At 45.2% G+C, this 19869-nt stretch overlaps 1 protein-coding gene across 8 annotated transcripts in view; it reads right to left on the reverse strand.

Annotated features, from left to right (window-relative positions):
• LOC123998783 (transcription factor COE1-A) overlaps positions 1–19869 on the reverse strand; it is a 147294-nt gene that overhangs the window by 116546 nt on the left and 10879 nt on the right. For all 8 annotated transcript variants that reach the window (XM_046303925.1, XM_046303923.1, XM_046303919.1 and 5 more), the window contains exons 5-6: positions 18619–18692; positions 15217–15285 (exon numbers count right to left, since the gene is read on the reverse strand). In XM_046303925.1, coding sequence (XP_046159881.1) covers positions 15217–15285; positions 18619–18692 — 143 coding nt within the window. The remainder of the gene's footprint in view (positions 1–15216; positions 15286–18618; positions 18693–19869) is intronic.

The raw sequence follows: 19869 nt of genomic DNA on the forward strand, positions 1-19869 counted from the left end.
GTGTGTACCTTGGGGGGCATCTTTAACATTCATCCCTAGAGGAGGAGGGGCTTGTTCGAGGGTGTAACAGTGGGTGAAATCCTGCTCAAACCTCACAACCCATCTACACTGAAACGTCAAAGGCCACTAGAACCCAGACTTTTAAAGAGAAAAAACACTCAAACCCCCAGTAAATGTATGACTGGCAGCCCGCGTTCCCCCCCTTCTCTCCACCTGACTGCATGACTTTGATTGACGGGACTCACTGCTCTCCTGTCACTGGCCCTTACCACCGCCCCACCACGGTACTACCCCTCTAAGCCCCACAGCCCACGGACGAATGCTGAAAGGTCTCCCGCGGGCTGCCGTGGAGTGTCCAGGGGTGACCCCCACCCCCGGAGGACACAGATGAGTGGCCCCAGCAACCTTCTAGCACTGAGCCTCAGACACACTGAGCCTCTGAGCCCCTCAGCCTAGCAGACTAGCAGACTAGCAGACTAGCAGCCTAGCAGCCTAGCAGCCTAGCAGACTCATGGAGCCTGAGCTGAGCTGTGTGGTAGGTAGCCCTTAGGGCCATGGGAGAATAAAGAAGGGGGAGGCGAGAGAAATCAAACACTGCTGAGAGAGAGAGAGAGAGAGAGAGAGAGAGAGAGAGAGAGAGAGAGAGAGAGAGAGAGAGAGAGAGAGAGAGAGAGAGAGAGAGAGAGAGAGAGAGAGAGAACCTGAGCCTACGCCTTCACTATGGTGAATCACTAAAACAATACTGAAATACACTACGGAAAAAATAAGGAACAGAACGTCAGAAATCAGCTCAATGTAATTGAAGAATCCATAGAATCTAACCACTTCTGGGAGAATTTGGCAAACTTTAATAAAACAACAACATGAAAAGTGATCTGTATGTATGAATAAACCATTTCTCCAATGTTGGTTCCAAAACAAAGAACAAACAGCAAAATCATATACAAGTGGAAAGCTTACATACCCTTAGATAATTTCTAGTCGTTTTTCAATCACTCCACAAATTTCTTGTTAACAAACTATAGTTTTGGCAAGTCGGTTAGGACATCTACTGTGTGCATGACACAAGTAATTTTTCCAACAATTGTTTACAGGCAAAGTATTTCAAATACTGTTTCACAATTCCAGTGGGTCAGAAATGTACATACACTAAGTTCACTGTGCCTTTCAACAGCTTGGAAAAATCCAGAAAATATGTCATGCTTTAGAAGCTTCTGATAGGCTAATTGACATCATTTGAGTCAATTTGAGGTGTACCTGTGGATGTATTTCAAGGTCTACCTTCAAACTCAGTGCCTCTTTGGTTGACATAATGAGAAAATCAAAAGAAATCAGCCAAGACCTCAGAAGAAAAAATGGTAGACATCCACAAGTCTAGTTTATTCTTGGGAGCAATTTCCAAATGCCTGAAGGTACCACGTTCATCTGTACAAACAATACTACGCAAGTATAAACACCATGGAACCACGCAGCCGTCATACTGCTCAGGAAGGAGACGCGTTCTGTCTCCTAGAGATGAACGTACTTTGGTGTGAAAAGTGCAAATCAATCCCAGAACAACAGCAAAGGGCCTTGTAAAGATTCTGGAAGAAACAGGTACAAAAGTGTCTATGTCCACAATAAAACGAGTCCTATATCGACATACTGTACCCTGAAAGGCCTCTCAGCAAGGAAGAAGCCACTGCTCCAAAACCGCCATAAAAAAGCCAGACTACGGCACATGGGGATAAAGATCTTACTTTTTTTTGAGAAATGTCCTCTGGTCTGATGAAACAAAAATAGAACTGTTTGGCCATAATGACCATTATGTTTGGAGGAAAAAGGGGGATGCTTGCAAGCCGAAGAACACCATCCCAACCGTGAAGCACAGGGGTGGCAGCATCATGTTGTGGGGGTGCTTTGCTGCAGGATTGTCTGGTGCACTTCACAAAATAGATGGTGTCATGAGGCAGGAAAATTATGTGGATATATTGAAGCAACATCTCAATACATCAGTCAGGAAGTTAAAGCTTGGTCGCAAATGGGTCTTCCAAATGGACAATGGCCCCAAGCAGACTTCCAACATTGTGGCAAAATGGTTTAAGGACAACAAAGTCAAGGTATTGGAGTGGCCATCATAAAGCCCTGACCTCAATCCTATAGAACATTTGTGGGCAGAACTGAAAAAGCGTGTGCGAGCAAGGAGGCCTACAAACCTGACTCAGTTACACCAGCTCTGTCAGGAGGAATGGGCCAAAATTCACCCAACTTATTGTGGGAAGCTTGTGGAAGGCTACCCGAAACCCGCTACCCGTTAAACATTCGAAAGGCAATGCTACCAAATACTAACTCAGTGTATGTAAACTTCTGAACCACTGGGAACGTGATGAAAGAAATAAAAGCTGAAATAAATCATTCTTTCTACTATTATTCTGACATTTCTGACATAAAATAAAGTGGTGATCCTAACTGACCTAAGACCGGGAGTTTTTACTAGGATTAAATGTCAGGAATTGTGAAAAACGTAGTTTAAATGTATTTGCCTAAGACGTATGTAAACTTCCGACTTCAACTGTACATGTTCAAACACAAATCTTAGAATCAACTATTAAAGACTACCAGAACCCACTAGATTTTCCAATTACATTGAATGAACTACATAACAAAATACAAACCCTCCAACCCACAAAGGCCTGTGGGGTTGATGGTACCCTAAAATAAATTATAAAATTTACAGACCACAAATTCCAATTGGCTATACTTAAACTCTTTAACATCATCTTCAGCTCTGGCATATTCCCCAATATTTGGAACCAAGGACTGATCACCCCAATCAACAAAAGTGGAGACAAATTTGACCCCAGCATCAACCTTGGGAAAACCCTCTGTATTGTCGTTCACAGTAGACTCGTACTCAGCAAAAACAATGTACTGAGCAATTGTTTTTTTAAACAAATTACCATATGACAGACCACGTATTCACCCTGCACACCCTAATTGATAAACAAACGTCAATGTCTACTGTTTGCTGATCATCTGGTGCTTTTGTCCCCAACCAAGGAGGGCCTACAGCAGCATCTAGATCTTCTGCACAGATTCTGTCAGATATTGGCCCTGGCAGTAAATCTCAGTAAGGCAAAAAGAAAATGGTGTTCCAAAAAAGATCCAGTTGCCAGGACAATGAATACAGGTTCCATCTGGACACAGTTGCCCCAGAAGACACAAAAAACTACACATACCTCGGCCTAAACATCAGCGCCACAGGTAACTTCCACAAAGCTGTGAAAGATCTGAGAGACAAGGCAAGAAGGGCCTTCTATGCCATCAAAAGAAACATCAAATCCGTCGTACCAATAAAGATCTGGCTAAAAAAATACTTGAATCAGTTACATAACCCATTTTCCTTTATGGTTGTGAGGTCTGGGTTCCACTCACCAACCAATAATTCACAAAATGGAACAAACACCAAATTGAGACTCTGCATGCCGAATTCAGCAAAAAGAGTAGAATTAGGACAATACCCGCTAATTATCCACATCCAGAAAAGAGGCGTTAAATTCTACAGCGACCTAAAAGGAAGCGATTCCCAAATAAAGCCATCACCTACAGAGCAATTAACCTGGAGAAGAGCCCCCTAAACAAGTGGGTCCTGGGGCTCTGTTCACAACCACAAACAGACCTCAGGACAGCAACACAATTATACCCAAACAAATCATGAGAAAACAAAAAGATAATTCCCTGACACATTGGAAATAATTTACAAAAAAACTGAGCAAACTAGAATGCTATTTGGCCCTAAACAGAGAGTACACAGTGGCAGAATATCTGACCACTGTGACTGACCCAAAATTAAGGAAATCTTTGACTATGTACAGATTCAATGAGCATATCCTTGAGATTGAGAAAGGCTGCCGAAGGCAGACCTGGCTCTCAAGAGAAGGCAGGCTATGTGCACATTGCCCACAAAATTAGGTGTAAACTGATCTGCACTTCCTAACCTCCTGCCAAATGTATGACCACATTAGAGACACATATTTCCCTCAGATTACACAGACCTACAAAGAAATCGAAAACAAATCCAATTATGATAAACTCCCATATCTATTGGTGTAAATACCCGTGTGCAATCACAGTAGCAAGATGTATGACCTGTTGCCACAAGAAAAGGGCAACCAGTGACGAACAAACACCATTTTAATTACAACCTATATTTATGTTTATTTAGTTTCCCTTTTGTACTTTAACTATTTGCACATCATTACAACACTCTATATAGACATCATTTGACATTTGAAATGTCTTTTTTCTTTTGGAACTTTTGTGAGTGTAATGTTTACAGTTAATTTTGTTTTGTGTATTCTCTATTTCACTTGCTTTGGCAATGTAAACATGTTTCCCATGCCAATAAAGCCATTAAATTGAAATTGAGAGAGCGAGAAAGAGAGAGAGTGAGACAGAGAGAGCGAGAGAAAGAGAGAGAGAGAGAGAGAGAGAGAGAGAGAGAGAGAGAGAGAGAGAGAGAGAGAGAGAGAGAGAGAGAGAGAGAGAGAGAGAGAGACAGAGAGACAGAGAGAGCGAGAGAGAGAGAGAGAGAGAGACAGGGAGAGAGAGAAAGAGAGAGAGAGAGAGAGAGACAGAGAGAGAGCAAGAGAGAGAGAAAGAGAGAGAGAGAGTGTGAAAGTACAAAAGTGAGAAGAACAGAAAGGAACACATCAGAAACAGAGACAGTGATGGAGAGTGAGAGCTTGAGTGAGACTGAGAAAATAGGGCGTGCAGAGGCAGAGGGAGAGGGAGAGGGAGAGGGAGAGGGAGAGGGAGAGGGAGAGGGAGAGGGAGAGGGAGAGGGAGAGGGAGAGGGAGAGGGAGAGGCTTACACATACACACACACATGCAGCACGGACGAATGAGTACACCTCTTTTAGAGTCAACCAGGCGCATGATAGGATTGTGGACAGCGCGCTGCATATTGTTAACCCTATATTAACTTGGAGAGGTAGAGGTTGATGATTTGTTATTATGCCCTATTCTGTGAGGGATTAAGTGGGCCACACACAGACACACACACAAACCTCTTTGTCACCCAAGAGGAAAGTAGCGTGTGTAAAGACTGAGACTGAAGCAGAGCTTTACACACAGCGCCATGGAGCGGATGGGGACTAAACTCACTCACTCTTTCTCTCGTTCTCTTATTCTCTCTCCTTCTCATTCTCTACCTATCTATATGTCAGTCCCCCAATGTAATTGCTGTACAATAGGGCCACAATCTGGACAGGCTTTGGGGCAACAATAGCGGCTTCACCCCGGTGCTGGATAATGCAGAGAGGCCATGTGGCAGTGAAAGGATCCTGCTAATACACATATTCATCTCATCACACTAATACCAGGCTGAATGGCCCAGGCCCAGCCACACACACACACACACACACACACACACACACACACACACACACACACACACACACACACACACACACACACACACACACACACACACACACACACACACACACACACACACACACACATACACACATATACACACACATACACACACATACACACACATACACACATATACACACATATACACACACATACACACACATATACACACACACACACACACACACACACACACACACACACACACACACACACACACACACACACACACACACACACACACACACACACACACACACACACACACACACACACACACACACACACACACACACACACATATATATATAAACACACACAAACAATCAGCAAGACTCTAAAAAAACATTTCCGTTTGCAGGTCTTCTCTACTAATAATAATGGGCCAGTGGAGGCTCCTCAGAAAATGTTATCCTTTTAAGATAAAACTAGAATAAATATATTCACATTAACAAATAACTGATTAAAACACAATGAAGGTCAACAGTACCCTCAACAGCACTCTGTAGGGTAGCACCATGGTGTAGTCGGAGGACAGCTAGTTTCTGTCCTTCTCTGGGTACATTGACTTCAATACAAAACCTCGGAGGCTCATGGTTCTCACCCTCTTCCATAGACTTACACAGTGTTTAAGACAACTTCTGGAGGAAGTATGAACTGACATGGTGTCGACCCAATCAAAGGATCAGGTAGCACTGCAGTGCATAAAATGTAGAGAGTAGTTGACTCAAAGAGAAAGAAAGACAATAGTTGAACAGTTAAAAAAATATATAAAAAATGAATGAGAAGCAAGAGAGAGGGAGAGCTGTCTATATTTTGTTGTATTTATTTTCACTTTTACTTACCTAGCTTGCGAATGCAGCTAGCTAGTTCAGCCGACTCAAACACCCAGCTCAAACAGAGAGGGATCCTATGTTAGCTATCTGGCTATGGCTATCCAACACTGGAACATCCCACCTAACTCTGCTATGGCCAGCAGAGATAGGTGGGTTGGGCTGAGGGAAGCTGAGGGTTGGGATGTGGAATTGGAGACAAGTGGGAGTGGAGTTGCTGGGCAGGAGAGAGAATGACGGTCGAAGGTAAAGTATATAGTCAAAATAAAACATAATAAAGAGTACGTTTGAATGACACTGAGGGGCAGTGTTTTTACAACTAATGCCGGTTTGCCTGAGGCTGATGCCATGCAGGTGTTTGTACACATACATATGCACACACTCTCATTCAAATACACGCATACACACACATATATAATAGTGCCAGACATGCACTCAAACATATACAGTTGGCCTTGCTGTTATGATTTGAGTTGTCCTTGATGTCCTTTTTTTCCCATTGTTGTTTCCTGATTTCTTTTGTCTTTTCTTTTTTCTCATGAGTTCATTTTATTGGTTGTTGGAGCATTGGGGGGGGGTTCTTGGGGGTGGAGAATGGAATTAATGATCTCTTATTTTTATCCTTTAAAAAAAGTATTGGTGGGGAGACTGTGGGAGGGGTCTCGGATGGTTGAGGGACAGCTATGAGGAACTGTGGGGGGGGTCTTTGAGGGTTCGCATCCCCGTTTTTTTTGTGTGTGTGGGAGGGGGGGGGGGCTTGTGGGAGATCTGTCAACCTGCCCTTGAGCAGGGTGATGACCCTGGATGCTTCTGTGTGTCACTCCGAATGGGAGTCTGTTGGATGGCTGGTGTTGTGTAGTTGTTGAGCGGCTTCACTGCAAGTATATTGTATGTTTTGGATATTCGATTAAAAAACTTTTTTTTTAAACTAATATGAAATTTGAAACACTGGAACTCTTCCAAGTCAAGGTAAGTTTTTGGCTGATTAATTTCTTGCCACTGAGGCAATAAACTACTTGCTGTACACTGTACTGCATGATTGTAGAGGGTTTATTAACGAGCTAGTTCAAGTAGCTAGCTATGTTTACTATGGAGTTAGCTAATATGCTGACAACGTAGTGTTTAGCGGTAATGGCATGAAGGTTTGGCTTGGAAAGTTTTTTTTCACCTGGTCACAGACAGCTGTTGTATTGTGCACTGAAATCCACAAGCGAATGGAAAAGGTGAGAGGAGGAGAACACATAGATGCGAGATGGAATTATACAATGAGCAAAGTGATGATGCTGTTTGTATGTAGCTACTATGAAGTGAACTGTGAACTGTGTTTGCGGTGATCAGGGGTGTATTCATTCTGCCGATTCGGTTGAAAAATGTTTCTTAAATGAAGTAAACAGAACAAAACGTGGATAAATGGATAAACATATCTGAATTTGTCCTATAGAAACTTCCGTTTGCAACTGTTGGACTGATGATTACACCCTAGATCAGCAAGAGGCAGGCAAGAATGTGCAAGACATTAACTTCTTGGTGACAGGGGGCAGTATTTTCACGTCCGGATGAAATGCATGCCCAAATTCAACTGCCTGCTACTCATCCCCAGAAGATAAGATATGCATATTATTAGTAGATTTGGATAGAAAACACTCTAGAGTTTCTAAAACTGTTTGAATCATGTCTGTGAGTATAACATAACTTATTTAGCAGGTGAAACCCAGAGACAAACCATTCAGATTTTTATTTTGAGGTCACTCTCTTTTCAATGGGTTTTCATTGGGAATCCAGATTTCTAAGGGACCTTCTTGCAGTTCATATCACTTTCACTGGATGTCAACAGGCTTTAGAAATTGGTTGAGGTTATCCCTTGGTGTAATGAAGAAGTATGGCCATCTTGAACGAGGGTCACTTGAAGTGTACTGTTAGATAGAGGCACATGACCAGAAAGCCTGTATTGAACACGGATCATCCCGTCTTCAATTTTTTTTTATTATTTACGTTAAATAATACCTAAAGTTGTATTACAAAAGTAGTTTGAAATGTTTTGGCAAAGTTTACAGGTAACTTTTGAGATATTTTGTAGTCGCGTTGAGCAAGTTGGAACCGGTGTTTTTCTGGATCAAACGCGCCAAATAAATGGACATTTTGGATATATATCGACGGAATTAATCGAACAAAAGGACCATTTGTGATGTTTATGGGACATATTGGAGTGCCAACAAAAGAAGCTCCTCAAAGGTAAGGCATGAATTATATTTTTATTTCTGCGTTTTGTGTCGCGCCTGCAGGGTTGAAATATGCTTTCTCTCTTTGTTTACAATGGTGCTATCCTCAGATAATAGCATCGTTTGCTTTCGCCGAAAAGACTTTTTGAAATCTGACATGTTGGCTGGATTCACAACACAACAAGTGTAGCTTTAATTTGCTATCTCGCATGTGTGATTTAATGAAAGTTTGATTTTTACAGTCATTTATTTGAATTTGGCGTTCTGCATTTTCCCTGGCTTTTGGCCAGGTGGGGCTAGCGTCCCACATATCCCAGAGAGGTTAATGAATGTGTCACTGTCTGTCACCTTGATTACTCAAATGTTTCTCTCGACCTGTGCACATATGTTGTAAACTTTAATTCATAGGCTAGGTAGCAACCTTATGATGTGTAAAGGAAAAATGTGAGTATCATGTAGTAGCCTAAACCTATCAATGTTACATTGAACTGGGTGAATGGAATATGAATGACAGTCATCCATTATGCTGTAATAGAAGAACTGCAACGCCAATGGGTTTTTCATACTCAACAGTTTCCTGTGTTTATCAAGAATGGTCCACCACCCAAAGGAGTCAACATGGGCCAGCATTGGAGTCAACATGGGCCAGCATTCCTGTGGAACTCTTTCGACACCTTGTAGAGTCCATGCCCCGACAAATTGAGGCTGTTCTGAGGGCCAAAGTGGGGGTGGGGACTCAATATTAGTAAGGTGTTCTTAATGTTTTGTACACTCAGTGTATACTATCTACAGGAATCATCATAATCCCAAACTAATGATTGACAATCACAACTTTCTCCTTTCTGTTTGGATTTTCCTTCCCCAGACCACTGCAGCCTGTAGCTGTAGGTAACGCTCGGCATTCTATTAAACATTCAACTGGAGGGCAAAGCAACCTAGTTTTAATTATCCTAGCGACTGGTTCTGGAGTCTCTCTCTCTCTCTTTCTCATTCTCATTCTCATTCTCTCTCTCTCCACTCTATCTGTCTGTCTCTCTCCCTCTCTCTCTCTCTCTCTCTCTTTGTTGTTTTTGTTAGAGAGCACAAATCCAGATGTTGGTCTGTGAGTGGAGATCAGGCCAGCCAGAGGGGCTGAGAACGCCTCTGGAGGGGGTGGAGGGGGGCGGGGTGGAGGGGGGAGGTTGACAGGAAGTCCCACGGTATCCAAGGGGACTCTCAAATTCCATCTTCCGAGGGCTCCCTGACATCCTTGACATCTCCCAGCATGCTAGCTGAGCTACACAGAGCGGAGTAAAGCGGAGCAGAGTGGTGTAGAGCAGAGTGGTGTAGAGCAGAGTGGTGTAGAGCGGAGTGGTGTAGAGCAGAGTGGTGTAGAGCAGAGTGGTGTAGAGCAGAGTGGTGTAGAGCGGAGTGGTGTAGAGCAGAGTGGTGTAGAGCAGAGTGGTGTAGAGCAGAGTGGTGTAGAGCAGGGTGGTGTAGAGCGGAGTGGTGTAGAGCGGAGTGGTGTAGAGCGGAGTGGTGTAGAGCGGAGTGGTGTAGAGCGGAGTGGTGTAGAGCAGAGTGGTGTAGAGCAGAGTGGTGTAGAGCGGAGTGGTGTAGAGCGGAGTGGTGTAGAGCGGAGTGGTGTAGAGCGGAGTGGTGTAGAGCAGAGTGGTGTAGAGCAGAGTGGTGTAGAGCAGAGTGGTGTAGAGCGGAGTGGTGTAGACCGGAGCAGAGCGGAGGGGAGCAGAGCGGAGTAGAGCACTGGTCCCGGGAGGACAGAGCAGAGCAGCACTTCCTCCTTTGGGGCTGGGGCTACATGGGGCTGGAGCTGGGGTTCCCAGAGACAAAACAAAGCCAAGGACACACTCAGGGGCCCTGCCCTGCCCAGAACACTGCTTTGTTAAGGGAAATGCATAGCTCGGATCTAGCTTATGATGTACGCATTTCTCGCCTATTCTGCTTGTAACTAGACCTAGGTGAAAAGGCGATTAGTAGAGGTACATTGACAGGGATCAGTCGAGAGAGTCACACACACACACACAAATAGACACACATACACCACACCCTCCTGCTGGAGGATCTCCAGGCCGGGGAATAATGGAGTGTCTGTAAACTGAGACGTCTCAAATGAGCCGACGGGAACAGGGCTTGTGATGTACTGATACCATGCCGTTCTTCAGACCAGCCAACACAATCACCTATGCAGTACACACACACACACACACACACACACACACACACACACACACACACACACACACACACACACACACACACACACACACACACACACACACACACACACACACACACACACACACACACACACACAATAAATGTGTTCTTTGAAACTGTTCCATCAAAGCCTCACTTTGGGACACAAGTGTTTATCCACATCTTAAGGCTTTCTCCAAGCAGAAAAACAAGTGAGGAGGGGTGTGTGGAGTGAGACGAGGCAGAAGACAATAGTGGGCTCTCTGTGGGGTGGAGTAGGAGGAGGAGAGTGGATGGAGGGAGGGAGGGAGGGGGGTGAGTGTGTTTGTGGGGGGTGGGGGGGAGCAGATCTGATCTGAAGCCCATCTGAAGGAGAGGAATAGGGGGAAAGTGAAGAGGTCGTCTATTAGATGTCAGTGGGCTTTTGTGTCCATGTCAATGAGGAGGATTAAGGTATTTGAAATAATCTGACTGAGACTCGGATAGGTCTCAGCACAGAGAGGGAGAGGAGCGTACGGCAGAGCAGGAAGACCACACACACACACTAACAGGTAAACAACAACACAGTATGCACAAGGCAGCCATTACATTCACCGACACACTGTTTTCGTAGATAACCTCAATCAGGAAAACAACCGTAACCTGACTTCACACACGGAAAAGAAGATCGCAAAAAGCAATAAATAAAAAAAGATGTTTTCCCACAGAAAATCCAATGCTTCATATTGTGTGTTTACAAAGTAGAGAGGGAATAAACCACAGTTAATATGAGATTTGTTCTTTTAACAACATAATAAGGCATCATTAGTGGGGTTTTTCCATTCTGGGGGATTTGCTGCAGTTATTCTGGTGTCTTATAAGAGTGATCTAATTAGTGAATCACTCTCCCTTCTCTCTCTCTCTCTCTCCTCTCCCTCCTTTCTCTCTTCTCTCTCTCTCTCTCTCTCTCTCTCTCTCTCTCTCTCTCTCTCTCTCTCTCTCCTCTCTCTCTCTCTCTCTCTCTCTCTCTCTCTCTCTCTCTCTCTCTCTCTCTCTCTCTCTCTCTCTCTCTCTCTCTCTCTCTCTCTCTCTCTCTCTCTCTCTCTCTCTCTCTCTCTCTCTCTCTCTCTCTCTCTCTCTCTCTCTCTCTCTCTCTCTCTCTCTCTCTCTCTCTCTCTCTCTCTCTCTCTCTCTCTCTCTGTCTCTCTCAGCCAGGAGAATTAGCTAACGCTAGCCCTGCTAATTAAAGCTCCACAATCGAATCTGTTCTCTGAAACAAGAGCACACTAATGAGGCCTTATTTATTGAATTAAACAACTTCAAGGAAAAATATAGAAGTTAGAGTTTTTTATGATGTATTCGGGGGGGGGAGATAATAAGTACTAATTGAGATGCTATCTATCAGCAAAGGCAAGCTGCTTGTTTGTGAACCCCCCCCCCCAAAAAAAAACGAAACGCGGGTAAAAGAAAATAAACTGCCAGAATACATCAGACATAAATGAGGTTCTTTTTCATTTTTTTTCCCTCTTTTTTTCTGTTTTCACATGACCCATTTTCCTGTGCTGCAGGAGCGCGTGACAGGGAGGAGAATAATTGTGTATGATGGTATGATAACCTCACAACTAAGCCGTGGGTTGTGCCTGCCTGGATACCTGCATAGGGAGAGGAGACAGTCACACCACAAGGGACCAGCCATAGCATCACAGGACACATGGTTATTTTTCAGTCGATTCACCTGGGTACTCTTTGGGTATCTTAATAGTCTATGAACATCAATACATTCCCTTTCCCCCACAAACCTCAGCAAATAATAGTATTTTACAGGCGCTGGGAGAGCAATATGAATTGTGCTGAGGCCAGTGCAGTTCTTTGTTTTGATGTATCTCCTGAAAGCGTAAGGGCACTGAGCAGTCACAAACACAACAGCAGTGTTCTGGCAGTGAGAGAGGATGAGCTCAACAGAAGTTTCTGGGTTCATCTGGCCATTCTCATCTGAGCCCTGTTTGTTCACTGAAGTCTGAAGGTGTGTGATGGTAGAGAGGGGAGCAGGGGGGCCGGGGGGGGGGGGGTGTTCAGCTGCCCCCCAAGAGTGCTGACCCTTTCTGGCCCAGCGAAGCGGAACGTTGGGCAGTGAGGGTAAGAGGAGGGGAGGGGGCAGAACACGTGTCCCAGGTATGGGGCCCGCTTCTCTCCTCTCCTGGCACTGAGAGAGCTGCATGTGCCACAGCTGATGTGCATCTGTCTCCTTCCTCTAGCGCAGGTCAGTGAATACATTACCACAGCACACACACTACTGCCACCCCTCTTACAAGGGCAAGAAGTGTGTGTGTGTGTGTGTGTGTGTGTGTGTGTGTGTGTGTGTGTGTGTGTGTGTGTGTGTGTGTGTGTGTGTGTGTGTGCGTGCGTGCGTGCGTGCGTGCGTGCGTGCGTGCGTGCGTGCGTGCGTGCGTGTGTGTTTGTGTGTTTGTGTGTGTGTGCGCGCGCACACACCTGAATAGACTTGGAATATGAATATCTTGGAATACTGAAATCCACCAATATATGTACATATTCATCATAGCCCATACTCTAGCGCAGAGCAATCAGTTATTTTTGAGGTTGGTTCGGTTTCGTCCGATTATTCAAAAATGATCACGTTTTCTCGATTTCGGTTTCGATTATTTGGGTTGAATGCTGTAACACAGAATAAAACAGTTAATAAAAGTCACGTGATGGTAGTGACTGCCCATTACTGTTTATCACCTATTAACCATCATTTATTCACATTACTTTAATAACATATTTCAGTTGTGTATATTACATTTGTTGTTATTTGATGACTTTATTATTTCATTCCAAGTCAACATCTCATCTCTATAGAGCTGCTCTCTGACAAAATCACTATTTTTTGTCGTTTTTCAAAGTAAATAAGGCCTACTTTTATGACTGCTGAATACCAACTATAAATCACTTAGATCATGTGTTTTCAGGTAGAGAAACCTTGCGAAGCAACAGCTGCTCTCTACATCCCCTCGCGATGGCACATTCTTCCCTGCCTCTCCACACTAGCAGCAGGCGTAAAAGAAACACAGACCGGACAAATATATGTGCAACGGATTATGGTCATTGTAGTTCATTACTAAGATTCATGTGCCAAACTATGTCAAATATTGGTCTGTTGGAAAACTACAACCACCTACTACATCTCAAGGTTCAGGCTGGATCTGATTTATCTCAAGAGAAACTGTGAACTGTGCACATTCAGCTCACAGAAGAAGAAAAAATGAAATGGAATTCAAATCATTGAACTGACGTTAGTCAATTAGTTGTTTAAAAAATGAAAAATAACCAACATTTTGGTTAATCACTCAGCACTACCATACACACACATACATAGTGTACATACATACCTCACCCCACACACATCCTCTGCTTCAGTAGGGTTTAGTCTTCACAAATGAGCCCCGAAGTCCATTTGACAAAAGCGGCAAATCAGATATGCCTCGTCGCACTGAACAATAACTCTGGTGTGAACCAACGCCGCTCTGTGTGGTTTAAATCAAAAGCTTCCTCCCGTGGTTATAAATTAGACATTAGCATCAGCTCATACAGCCGCTGAGATACAGGCGCCGTGGAGGTCCCACCAACAGAGCCGAGTTCACCAGGGCTATTGTGTTAGATAGACGTCTAACAAGTAAAACTCCAATACTCTGGGACTAACACCCCTACGAGCACCACTGGTAATATTACAACAAATGAATACAGTAAAGCTATATGGGAGGCTGAGGTCTAATGGCTCCTGTCTAGCTGAGAGAGACAAATGCACTGTGGAAGATAGAAGGCCCGTGTTTGAGTGTCCTGGAGGAATGATGGGAGGGAGGGAGGGAGGGAGGGAGGGAGGGAGGAGGGAGGGAGGGAGGGAGGGAGGGGAGGGAGGGAGGGAGGGAGGGAGGGAGGGAGGGAGGGAGGGAGGGAGGGAGGGAGGGAGGGAGGGAGGGAGGGAGCTTGGGCTCCAAGCACTTTGGCAGCTATTGTTTCACAGTCCATTATCCATGTGGGTTTTATTAAGGGGAGCGGAGAGGAAAGGAGAGGACAGACTCCTCATTCTGCCTCCCCTCGTCTTCCCTCCCTGACTGCGGAGGAGCACTCATTGTACACACTGACCACTCCACGTACACTCTTGCACGCACACTGTGGTACTCACTGTAAACTCTACAGATAGAACCATAAGGTACACTCTGACCAAACCATACCAGATACATAGATTGCACTGATTGTGTGCCCCGCTTTCCCTCATGGCATCAGCAGCCTCAAAGGGAGTAATACACAGACACATGCACACAGACACACAGACACACACACACACACGCACGCGCACGCACGCATGCATGCACGCACACACACACACACACACACACACACACACACACACACACACACACACACACACACACACACACACACACACACACACACACACACACACACACACACACACACACACACACACACACACACACACACACACACACACACGGACACGGACACAGTAGGAGTAGCAGAGCCAGTGGAGGACTGTGTTACGGTACCTGTCGATGATGACTGGGTCAGACGGGGTCTCGTTGCGGTTGCCACAGCTCTTCTTGTCACAGCAGCGGCTGAGGGGTACAGAGTGAGAGGAGGGGGGGTTAAAGAGAGAAAGAAAAACAGAGCCATGTTTCAGAGAGAGCTGCTTCAGCCAGGTCCAGGCTCAGACCTCCACGGGATAAAGGGGAAGGTACCAATTACCCAACAGCCTGGTCCTGTTCTGAGGCCTGAACTAAGCCCTGCCCAGCCCACCCAGCCCTTTGTCACCTGTAGAACAGATTGCCTCTGTGTGTCTGGGTACATTATTTATCTCTACATGTGGCTTGATTACATCAGCCCACAAAGACAAGTCATTCAGGGGCCAGCTTGGTTAGGGGATGACAGGTGTGCTAGGGGAGAGGAGTGAGGGCTGGGAGGGTGAGAGCACCCCTTGTATCACCTGAAGCAGGTAGCTGGTAATCACCACCCTCCCTCCCTCTCTCTCCCAGTCTCTCCCCCTTTCCCTTCACCCTCCTGGGTCAAACACTCTCTGTCCACTGCTAACCTGACACCTCCTCCCCTGCCTCACTCTGACAAAGGTGAGCATCATGGGGGACTGGAGGGTGGCTGGGCTGGGCTGGGTTCGAGGGAGTAGGGGTGCGGTGGTAGGGAGCTGGAGGGAGGGAGGCTGTGGGGAAAGTGGAGCAGCTTGGAGAGACCCCCAGCTCATGTTTCCAGTGCACAGATGGCAGTGGGGTGTAGAATGGGGCTGGGGACAGGCCTGTCACATAAAACCCAAGGCATTGTCTCCCTCCTACGGGGCTGCTCTCTGCACTGAGTCAACCTACACCCCCCCCCATCCATCCCTCCTCTCTCAGTTACTTCATCCCCCTCTCTATTCCTTCCTCCCTCCCTCTTCTCTCTCAGCCTTCTGCCTCATCCATTTGGCAGGACTGATCGATCAGCTCCATTAATGATTCATATTGTGGCTCTCATGCCTCAGAGATATTGTAATGCAGGAGTGTAAAAGCAGCGCATCTGACTGAATCACATGTGGAGAGTGCAGTACACAACAAAAAGACAGGCCAACTGTGTGCAGAACCGTCTCTGCAGAGAGCAGGAGTACATTGTGACTGTAAAAGCTGCGGGTACAGCTATATGTGAAAATGCATTGCTGGTGTGTAGTGAGAACAAATGAGAGTCAACTAAAGGATTTCAGGAGGACGTCCCAGGTCTTTGAAACATCTTGTTCTTTCTTTCTTTGGCCTCTCTCATCTGTCTCCCCCTTGCTCTCATTTCTGTGCGACTCTCTGAAGTGGGTCACATTGGATCAGAATAGAGCGAGGCTTGGGGGGGGGGACTAGAGCACTGATTCGTGGCTTCCCTGCAATCCAATCATCAGGCAGCACCCATGGGAGACAGGATTCTTTTCTATTACCCTCCCCGCATATACACACTCACTGTCACCCACCAACCCCCCCCCCCCTCCTCCAACCAAAATTATGCTAATTAGTACATGCCTCCACCAGCTTTGTTGAGGGGATATTTTCTTTTCCTGTTAACTTCCATTCGTTCCCGCAGGACATCCAAAGGAAATCACATCTTTAATCTCAACGCTTCCTTCCTGCCGCAGCTTTTGAAGAAATGAAATCTAAATCGCCTCGTGTAATTAACAGGATGTAGTGAGATGTCTGTTCCTGTGAGGACAATGCTACCATACCAGACCCTCTAACCCTTGTTTATTTTTAATTTACTCCAAAACCATGACAAATGATTTCAGTTCACCGGCTCTTGCCTAAAACCAAAACATTAAATCCCAATTTGTTTAATTAGTGGATCTCATCATTTGGAAATTACTTTTTTGTTGGTCCATGTAAAATGTAATATGACCTTAAATGTGTTCCTCCTTTGTGGAAGCGTTGGAAAGCTCATTGTAGCCCGTTATTTGAGTTTGTAAAATGAAAGGACTAAGCACTTGTGTCCCACGGTTGCAAGCTGGCTTGGCACCATATGGCTAATGGTGGTGCACGGCAATTAGCAGTACTGATTAATGGTGAGCAGACTCATTTTCTGCTTATAATTGAGACTGTGTTTGAACCCCCAGTGCAGAATCAGCACGTCTCCATCCCCGAGACTGGGGACTGGGGACTGGGGAGGGGTGCAGGGCGGGTTGGACTGGCACCCCAAAAGTCACTGTCTGATACATCACGGGCTCCATGGTTAGGTTCCTCACACTGGGCCTCTCTACTGATGTCTCGCACTCTCTCAGACCCTATACAATGCCTTAACCAAACACTGCTTAGCAGGGCTATTCAACTCTTCCCCTACGAGGTCTGGAGCCTACTGGTTTTCTGTTCTACCTAATAATTAATTGCACCCACCTGGTGTCTCAGGTCTAAATCAGTCCCTGATTAGAGGGGAAGAATGTTTTTTTTTAATCTTTAAAAAAATGGAAAAAAATGGCTATACTGTACAACTGTGGTGGCTGAATGGGAATGATGAGTCAAATTTAGGCTGTAAACCCTGTGCTAAAAAGATTATTGTGTGATAATTGTCGATTTCTAATGCTACTGTTAATCACGACTTTATCTCAAATCAAAGAGTGAGTTACAGTTGAAAGTGGTTCTGAAGAAAGGTCCGAAAATAACTGAATTCAAGTTCTAAATATGAGTACGAAAGAGGAGTATGCATCTTTGTGTGTGTGTGTGTGTGTGTGTGTGTGTGTGTGTGTGTGTGTGTGTGTGTGTGTGTGTGTGTGTGTGTGTGTGTGTGTGTGTGTGTGTGTGTGTGTGTGTGTGTGTGTGTGTGTGTGTGTGTGTGTGTGTGTGTGTGTGTGTGTGTGTGTGTGTGTGTGTGTGTGTGTGTGTGTGTGTGTGTGACTATGTGTGCGTATAAGTACATAAGTCCTTGCATATATTTCATAGTCACAATGCAAGGGAAGGCCCATTTGTTAGCAGCTGAACAACAGGAGAATTCAAATTGAGTAATGAGTTTCTGCATGTCCTAATTAACCAGGCATCAGAGAGGTATTTTTAGGGGGAGAGAGAACTGTTCAAATGCCTCTAAAAATAGGAAGGAGTCTATCCTCACAACCCAGTTCCAAGCAAAATTCATCTTTTGATTTTAATTAAAGGTACAACATTTGATCGCAAAACTCATCTTCCTCTACTTTCCCTGTTTCTTCGTTCCCCTTCTTCAGCTGGGAGGTATAGGGGTGACCTGTATAGCTACAGGAAGGTTGAGCCTCTATGAGAACTGCCATAGACAATGCATGGTGAGGCCTTGTCATCACTGTAACATACTGTACGTATATGGTTGAGCAGTGCAGTGCAGTGTAGTGTAGTGTGGCGTAGTGTAGCCTAGCGTAGCGCAGTGTAGCATCAGACTGGGGGGAGAAGCAGAGTTCCAGAGCTTCCTCTTCTTACCTGCACATGATCTCGTGTGTCAGTAACACTCGGCACATCTCTGGGTTCTTGTCTTGACCTTCATAAATAATGGCCTGCGAGGGGGAAAATGATCAGAAAATGTTATATTAGAAACAGGTTGAGGATTTGTTTTTGTAGCGAGGTTGGGTTATGGTCCTCACAGAGGCATGTTAGTGGAGCAGGTCAACTATATCTGCCCTGGAGAGAGAGAGAGTTCCTACTGTGGCCTGGCTCACATCTGGTCACATCTCTCTCCACACACTGCACAGCAGTCTCTATGGAAACATTAACGGACATATTGGAATGGAGCATTTTTCCAATGTCACTTTCTGCATGCTAAGAAAAGGAAATGAGGGGAAGCCAGCCAGATGAACAGACAGTATAGGGGACTTAACTCATGGAACTTTTATCTGTTCTTTTCTGTTTCTGGTCCAAACATGACACATAATAAGCATGTTGACTGATTCTGGTGTTTCCTTGTGTGACAACATATCACCACATTTTGTAATAACCAAGTATATATTCTCTGGAAAGGCCAGGCCGGGCATTTTACAGCTTGCTAATGGAAATATTACTTCCTGTCGCTCTTTAATATGGGCTGTGTCCCAAAATGCGCACTATTCCCTATATAGGGGACTGCTTTAGGCCAGGGTCCATAGGACACAAATGTGGCCTTTAGATTTGGATGCAACACAGCACACTGAAGGGCATTATCCTTAAAGTAACTGTCCGGTAAACATCTCACTAGTCTGTTAACTCGTACCCAAATAATGTTGTTGACTCACCCTATACTACATTATTATTTTTTAAGCTCCCCTTGCTATTTCCTGAGCTAGTTAAATCAGCGGGCTAGTCGCATTCATATTTTTAATGACCGTTATACGCCCACACCATTCTATTGTTGGGTTACGCCCACACCATTCTATTGTTGGGTTACGCCCACACCATTCTATTGTTGGGTTACGCCCACACCATTCTATTGTTGGGTTACGCCCACACCATTCTATTGTTGGGTTACGCCCACACCATTCTATTGTTGGGTTACGCCCACACCATTCTATTGTTGGGTTACGCCCACACCATTCTATTGTTGGGTTACGCCCACACCATTCTATTGTTGGGTTACGCCCACACCATTCTATTGTTGGGTTACGCCCACACCATTCTATTGTTGGGTTACGCCCACACCATTCTATTGTTGGGTTACGCCCACACCATTCTATTGTTGGGTTACGCCCACACCATTCTATT

Source organism: Oncorhynchus gorbuscha, linkage group LG16 (genome assembly GCF_021184085.1).
Source record: "Oncorhynchus gorbuscha isolate QuinsamMale2020 ecotype Even-year linkage group LG16, OgorEven_v1.0, whole genome shotgun sequence".
NCBI classification, from domain to species: Eukaryota; Metazoa; Chordata; class Actinopteri; order Salmoniformes; family Salmonidae; genus Oncorhynchus; species Oncorhynchus gorbuscha.